This window comes from Accipiter gentilis, chromosome 29, assembly GCF_929443795.1.
Source record: "Accipiter gentilis chromosome 29, bAccGen1.1, whole genome shotgun sequence".
In the NCBI taxonomy this organism is placed as follows: Eukaryota; Metazoa; Chordata; class Aves; order Accipitriformes; family Accipitridae; genus Astur; species Astur gentilis.
This window is the reverse complement of record NC_064908.1, coordinates 20,480,251-20,488,328: the sequence shown is the minus strand read 5'-3', so window position 1 is coordinate 20,488,328 and position 8,078 is coordinate 20,480,251. Positions and strand designations below refer to the sequence as shown.

The window sequence follows — 8,078 nt, the reverse complement described above, 5'->3', positions numbered from 1 at the left end:
TCGGGGTCAATACGGGTGCCTTTGACACATGATAGACAATAATTGCTCCTGCTTAGAGACTTTTTAGTTCATGGATCATTGACCTGATGGGCTGTAACAGCGCCGAAGGAGGCTGCACACCCCTGAGCTTAAACGCCTTCAGGAGCAAGCGGCTGTGCAAAGCCACCACACGGGGCTGTGCAAAACACGCTCTCTCCAAAAACATGCTCCCCAGGACAAGTTACCAAAGGCCCTGGGGCCCCTGTAAGCCCTCGTGGTAGCATGGCCGTGGAGGAAAGGCCGGGGCAGGAGGCACAGGAGTCCAGGAGGAAAGGCTGGCATGCCCCAGCATCCCTCAAGCGCCGAGGGATAGGACCAGGGTGCACAGGGACGGGTTCACCTCCTGAGGTCTGCAGGCTCAAGCTCCCCTCTCCGACAGCAACTTCCAGGTATATGATTTAATGAAAGGCACAATAAGAAGTGAAACAATTAGAATTTCTGCCTCATTATCATGGTAATCTTATCAGTCGGATAATGAGGTATTAATGGAGATTTAATGTGCCTCTCATAACAGAATCCCTTGGAGAAAACACATAAGGAAATTGCTGTAAATCCACTTAATGATGGAAAGGTCCCCAAACACCATATTCCAGAGGATGAAAAATGCTGGATGCAAATGAGAGAGAATCAAGGTCAATAACACTGCAGGGACCGAGCTCATGGCAGCACCGCACCGCCACCATGCATCCGCCCCGGTCCTGCCGCCTCGCCCACCCGAATGGGGCTGGTGGGCGAAGCGGCGGGACCAGGGCGGATGCACGGTGGCCACCAAGATCCTACTGTCTCGTAGGTGATGTGAACATTTCTTAAGAAACAACATGACTGAAACATAGTAGTTTTGCACTTGACCACTCCCATGAAGGCATTAAACGGCGCACAGCGGAGGAACGGACATGGTCTTGGTGCCTGTCCCCACATGAGCCACCTCACAGTGCCATGACAGCCAGTAGCTATTTTCTCCCCTCAAGCAACCAGGACAGCCAAGCTGCATGATTAAAAAAAAAACCAAAAAACAACCAACCCCAAACTGAAAAGCTCTGTATTAAGCAGCCAAGGCAGCAGTGCATCCTCTCCCACTAACTGGATCTTGTTTCTTTTTTGCCACTGTGCGCTCCCCACAAGCTGTCGGTGCACGCATGAAAGAAGGTCTGAGGGTTGAACACAGCAGCGATGCGAACCTGGAAACCATGCAAAGTTAGCGGTAAGTTGTTCACACTTGCAATGCCATCTCCAGCACAACTGCTGATCGCATTGGAACAAGGCAGAAACATGAAATCCAGGCGGTTAAACTGCTCTCCTTTTAATCAGTTTTTACAGAATAATACATTAATAATCACGTTAGAGACAAGATGGGGTTCCTGTATACAAGATTGTGCAAGCTCATTAATTTAAATTTTATAAAGGCTTTACCAGTTTCAAAGAGGAGAGGCAGTACAAAGCTTTTAAATAGAGGTAAAGCACAATTAAAAGGTACAGAACACACACTACTAACTCAGCAGAGATTAATTCTCAAGTAGTACAGGCTCAACCCAGTCACCAGCTGTTACCCAAATAAGAGTATTCTTCCCCCTCCTTGTCCACTGCTTTCCTGCTGCTCCAGCTCTCCTGTCACGCTGCCAGCCGAAGGCTGCACAGTCTGTACCGCAGCACGGCCACGCAAGTTACACTCCTGCCAAACACACACACTTCACTTGCCTGAAGCTTTGCTGCTGAACGGGCCTGCCTCCTCCTGCTGCTCCTGTTCGAACCCCCTTCCCCCACGTACTACTCTGCATTAACATGGCAGTGAGTTCTCAAACTTCTGCGAGAATTTGGCTTAACAGAACATTAACGTTTTCAAGTGATACGAACCAACACTATGCTCACCAGAAACTCACCTACAGGAAACAGGATCACATTCGTGGCTTTTTTTCCTGAAATTTATGGCAGTTACATTCAGCATTTGGTAGTGTAAGGTCTTCAAAACAAAAACTTTTAAACTCAAATACTTAATAGGCCATACACATTCCAATTCTCCTTCAAGAGGATTTAAAAAAGCTTTAAAGAGAAATCTCACTTAAGGTTAGGAGCAAAAAGGAATCTCCTAGGGATGAAAAAACCCAGCCCTTTCCTTTCACTCCTCTACCCTAAAAAGGAAAACACCACCTCTGTAATACTAATAGGCAGAGCCATGCCATCATTTAATTTGGCATTTCCTCCAGACATGCCGACAACCAGCGCTGAAGTCAATGACCAAGCCCTAAGTCCATGACTGCAATCTGCTACTAATGACCTCTCCCCCCTCCCCTTTCCCCAAAATGTTCCATTCATCCTTCAGTGGCTGAAGTAATTTAATTAACAGAAAGCACCAAGTTTACAGCAACAGGTACATGGTTGGCTGGCACCTTTTGGCAGCAGTTCTGTTACTTTTGGTCCTTTACGCACTGTCTTTTCACCTTTACTATTGCACACCAAAACCTAACAACATCACTTCCTATACATGTAATTTATCATTTTAAAACAAAACATTACGGGACACCAGAGGAAAATAGTAAGAGAACATTACAGGAAGGTTTTTAATTCTTTGGAAAGCCTAATTCTCTAACTACGCCTACCAAGACTACATAAAGGACTTTCAGAGTAGGTTGAAAAAAAGAAGCAAAGGACCATCTTGCTATGAAGACTCTCAGCTCATCTGGGGCTCACTGAAACACTTACGGGTTTTAAATAACTAAATAATAATAAAAGACTCCAGTTCTTTGAAGTATTTTTCTACGCAGAAAAACAAAGTGATAAAAACTGTGAAGGAAATGCTTCTTGCCCCTTCCATAAAGGAGAGCAAACCTGAAAGACCTGATGGTGTTGATAAATCCTGCTTGCCAAGTTTGCAAACAGAAGCAACACACAGGGTAATCACCAACTTAAGTGTCTTTGTGCCTTCTTTAAGATTGTATAAATACTCTCCTCGACTAAAACCCAAACTGTAGGACTAAAAGAACTTTCATACATCGGTCTTAACATCTCAGATATTCAAGTAATAATTAAATATTACAGGACACTTCAATATAAATAAATTTATATTGCTTTTAGATATGATCTGGCCATATCTTCAAGGGCATATTTGTGCTTCGCTATTGAGTGTTATTGGTCAGGGCTGTGCTTGCAATATTAAGTTACATGTTCAGCACCAAAAACGCATCAAGGCTAAATAACTAGAATATTGCAATGCTACAGAGACAGAGTTACCACAGTAAGGCAGATCAGAAGAATTTTGTTTCTACCGAGTATTGCTCCTCCACACAATCAAGTCTTTAATAGAGGAGAAAGACTATAAATAAAAGAAAAAAGTTGCCACCCCACCCTCTCACCTGTGATTAGTTTGGCAAAAATGCTATACTGAATTACATATTAGAGTCCTAGAAAGGAAGTTTCTTTAATTATGCCTTGACAAGTAGCACAGCCAAATCAAGCACTTGATACTTTACATAAATTGCTCTAATTTCAATTAACCAAGTGATTTTCCCAAGTACTAGTTGCTTATGGGTTTTAATCATCAAAATGCACACACATGCCTCCATTCTTCCCCCCCCCCCCCCAAAAAAAAAGATCATATTTTGAAAAGAATGCGAGAAAGATTTTGCTTTCTTTACCACTCACAGACACCAAGTCTTAACATATCCCTCTGTCAGAAGTGCAATGAACACTCTGGGAAGAGCAAGAAATAATACTGACATGAAAAAGTTAAATGCTCGCTGTCCTTTTTCACTGTAATTCTAGCTAAAAAAGAACAGCAAGTACTTATATACAGATAACAACCACTGGCTGTCACTCAGACCATTTCACTCATGAAAAATCCATGTGGTGTTGTGCATAAAAACTTCTTTAAATTGATAATTGTCAGTTTAAGGGAAAGGTGGGGTGAGAAATCTATAAAACACCCTGAACTGATGTCATGATATGTTTCATAAAGAACAGTGTTATATTTTAAAATATTTTATATGAACAGTAAAACTTGCACTGCTGCATAGCAGACAACACGAAGAACATTTAGTAAAAACATTCACTGAAACCCCTGGCATATGTATTTAATGTCACTAATCAAAATATATATTACAGTCCAAGGTTCTGTTAAGGATCTCTGTTTGGGGTTTGTACAGTATACACAATATCTCAGAAAAAATATTACAGTAAGGTATTTTATTTCTCCTTTTTTATATTAGACTTATCTATTGTAACTTACAGTCCCTCTCCTTGATATATCCAAACCTTTATAACACCCTAATGCCCTAGCCAAAAAAATGTTTAGCTATCTAACAAGCCCTATTATAAATTCCAGTTTTAGAAATTTCAGTAATCTTAATTACATTTTAATAAATAGTTCTGTTTGCCCTTTTTTAATCTTAGCCTTTTGAGGAAGTCATTTCATTACCAAAACACAGTATGTCACAACCTGTTAGAGGTCAGAGAGGCTTTTGCTTGTTTATTCAAAGGATAATGAGTCCAAAGATAATTGCAATGCATTAAATATAGTTATATAATATTTACACTGTCCTCTCAGATTTTAAATTTAGGTGAAATATAATTGACAATTAATGTCAGCTACTACAAACTTTCAGTGTGGCTGGTGCTTTATTAATAAAAGGTGTATTAAGCTAGAAAGTATACTAAGTGGTTGCCCTGATTCTTGTTTCGGTTTTCTATTAGAAATTAAATTAAGTGAATTATTCACGTGAGTAAGAATTCAGGAAGAGGGGTGGTGAAAAAAGCATGAAGAATTTTCTGCATGTTTTGAGATTCCAAAATACCTGAAAACTGTGGTCCCTTTTACAGTGCCAGTATCTACAGGGGAGAAAAACGCAACCAAAAGAGAAGAGGAAAATCTGTTAAATTAATTTGATTAGTAAAGGTGTGTTTTAAAATGCCTCAATTCTGTACAATATTATACAAGGAAAGTCTCTTCTTCAGCTTTTGCAGCTGTTGTACATTCTTATATACTCTTCTTCTGCTAACAGTCTGCCCATACATGTGCTGTTTGAGTTACTTGCGATCATCAATAGTTTTAATGAATTCAACTGCTGCTGTGAACTGCATCCACCAGTATGATTCTTCTCCAGATAAACAGTTGGCATAGAAACTACTAATGTACTGAACAGTGGACAGCAAGCAAGGTGGATTTGCCTGAGGGTTAAAGAAGAAAGAGATACTCACAGTTTGTTTGCAAAGCTAAACATAAAACATTATAAGATACAGCATCGAAATATAATTCTGTTTGTGCAGCGATCCTCACACATTCATAATACATGATTATGTAACATATCTGTAAGGTGGTGACTATTTATCCAGACCTTCCCCATTTCACACACTCAGAAGGCATTAGACTTGATGAAAGAAGCATTTTTCCAACAAGGAAAAATGACTAGCAGGCCAAGAAGACAGGTAACACTGGCAGAATCTATAAAAGTCATCAAGGATTTCAACACATGGAAAAGCCTATTGTTTTAGCATCTTACATATGACAGACCATTCTCCAAACACTCATATGTCAAAAAAGGTCAGCAACACAACGCAAGCCAGTCCTAGTGTGGATCTTGGTCTGGAAAGAGGACAGCACTAAGCAGGCACAGATGACAGATGCTGGTGGACATACCTCAAAAACCCCCCACTTCACACACAATGTCTGCACCCCAATTTCCTTCATTCCAAATGCAAAGCTTGCTTGGATTAAAAAACCGTAACTGTGACCACATTTCTGATGTTTCTATTTAAACCTGCTGAATTAGATCCTGTTTTGAGTCTAGCATGCTCCCAGTTACCCAAATGCATTATCTTTCTTCCTAAAATTTGCTTGTTTATTACAAGAATTAGCTGGGGTTTCTGATCTTTGCAAAAGAACTCACCTTTATGAGGACAAAGACTAGAACAGGAACAAAATCATCTGCCCCAGGTACTGAGTCTTCATTTGCCAGACTAAGCAGGTTCATGATGGTTGAACACATTCGCAGGATACACTGTACTTTGTCTCGGGGGGTTTTATAAGCGCTTATTGTGCGGATTTCAGACTGTGCAGATGGCCATGGTGCCTCCCGGAGATACACCTAGGAAAAAACCCCAACATGCTGCCAGTTCTTGTTTGTCCAAACTACTACTGTGCACCACAGAGGATCTGAAGTACCAGAGACTTGCAGGCAGGAGCAAGGCTCCAGAGAAATGGGAAGCTTTAAGTCAAGATGGTTACATTACACTCACAACTAAGGTGGCTTCCTACTGTGTTATAATAAAAAACTACAAGGAGCCAACACTCTGTATGCAACTAACATAATTAGCCTGTGCTTCTTCCTGACTTCTCCAGCACATTGTTTCAAATGAAGGTAGAGCTGTACATCTCAGTCTTCCGTATCAGCAGCTTTATGAACACTCACTGTTTTGAGTCACACAGTTCAAGTGCTGAACTGAGAGCTAGTAAGGCTGCAAACATCCAGCCTCTGACAGACTTCTTAAGCCTACCAACCTACTTTTAGTTATCCTATTTACCATGAGAAAAGTGAAAGCACTGGGCAAATTTACAGATCTGCAAGGTGCCATTAATTCTGGCTAGTTCAGAAAGAACTTGACAGCTGTAAACGACAGCTATGGCATATGAATCACGTTAGAAGCATAAAGGATTCAAATCTTGTCTTTTGAAGCAAATTATCAGAAAGTTACTGCATCTTAATGCAGTGTAGTATTAGTTCTTAAATCTTACTATCAGGACAGAGGTAGTAAAATCAGAAAAAAATGAATTTGGAAGGATCAGTTAGTGGATGATACTAAAGCATGGGTACAGCATGTTTTTCCTGCAGGATATTTCAGCTGTCACAGATAGAAAAGCAATGCTTCTAACTGTAAAACGAAATAACCCTCTCCCCATCCAAAACACAATCAAAACCAAGCACCCCAACACAGAAGTCAAGGAAAGGAGAAGTTTTTACCTCAGGTATCTGAAGTGCTTTGTGGTTTGCAGTCACTACTTTAGATAACCTCTGTATGTGCTCATGAAGGACCCTGAAAACAAACACAAAAAAAAAAAGAGTGAAAAATAAGCAGCAGCCAGCAGTCCCCTGGAGTTTCCCACTAGTTTTAAGTTTGATACCATGAGAGAGATCTTCAGGAATGCATATAATCATGATGGTCCTACAGCTAATGGACACAAGGTCAATAAGAGGTGCAGAGGATTTTGCTATACAATCAAGTACAACCACACAGCCAGTAGAGCATTCAGAAACACAAAAGCCAAAAACCCAAATGCAGGGAAAATACTGTACCAAAATGAAAATGGAAGGAGTCCTGAAGCAGATTTTGATCATTCTCTCAGCACACACACTTGCAGATCTGAAAGTCTGTATCCCAAGTCATTAAATTCACAATTTTATTCTGTACTAGCAGTTTGTTGCAAACACAAAAACTTTTGCACATGATGCTAAAGCACTTCCACGTTCTTTTACAAAATGTTTTAAAAGAAAACATGAGTTTGTATGGCGTGGCTAACTTAGTCAAGTCTGTCACATGAAGACTGCACAGCTTCCATCTGCACCAACTGCAAAAGAAAAACCAGGTACTCCAAATTACATTAACTTACTGATCACGCAAAATATCTCCATCCTGATTAGGGTAGAACGCAAGTTTGAAAATACGATTCATCACACTGCGTTCTATAGCTAATTGTGCATCCTGAAGCTGTTCTTCACTGGCATTCTGCCATATGGCATCCTGAGCCATTGCTCCATATAAGAACTGAAGAAAATCCTCCACTTGGGCTGTTTTATCATCTGCTGCTGTGAGTTTCTGGAAATCTGATAAAAAGTAAAAAGAGAGAGAACATTCAGTAAAAAACATTATTTCTGATAGATTCTGGGCTCTTCTTTCCAGAAAAACCTACTTCAGACTTCTTGCCAGGCAGCACTGAGGTTCTGTTTTGCCCACGCCCCAGTAAGGGAAATACAAGCAGGAACACTTGAAATAAATGGAGGAATTAAAGGAAAAGCACATAGAACACATTTAGTGAAGCATATGGTCAAAATACT

At 40.4% G+C, this 8,078-nt stretch overlaps 1 protein-coding gene across 3 annotated transcripts in view; it reads right to left on the bottom strand.

Moving 5' to 3' along the window:
- Window positions 1–3,974: 3,974 nt before the first annotated feature.
- Window positions 3,975–8,078, bottom strand: part of GAPVD1 (GTPase activating protein and VPS9 domains 1) — a 29,670-nt gene continuing 25,566 nt past the window's right edge. For all 3 annotated transcript variants that reach the window (XM_049831602.1, XM_049831604.1, XM_049831603.1), the window contains 4 exons: window positions 7,634–7,847; window positions 6,987–7,059; window positions 5,916–6,113; window positions 3,975–5,196 (listed from right to left, as the gene is read on the bottom strand). In XM_049831602.1, coding sequence (XP_049687559.1) covers window positions 5,056–5,196; window positions 5,916–6,113; window positions 6,987–7,059; window positions 7,634–7,847 — 626 coding nt within the window. In that variant the 3' untranslated portion in view covers window positions 3,975–5,055. The remainder of the gene's footprint in view (window positions 5,197–5,915; window positions 6,114–6,986; window positions 7,060–7,633; window positions 7,848–8,078) is intronic.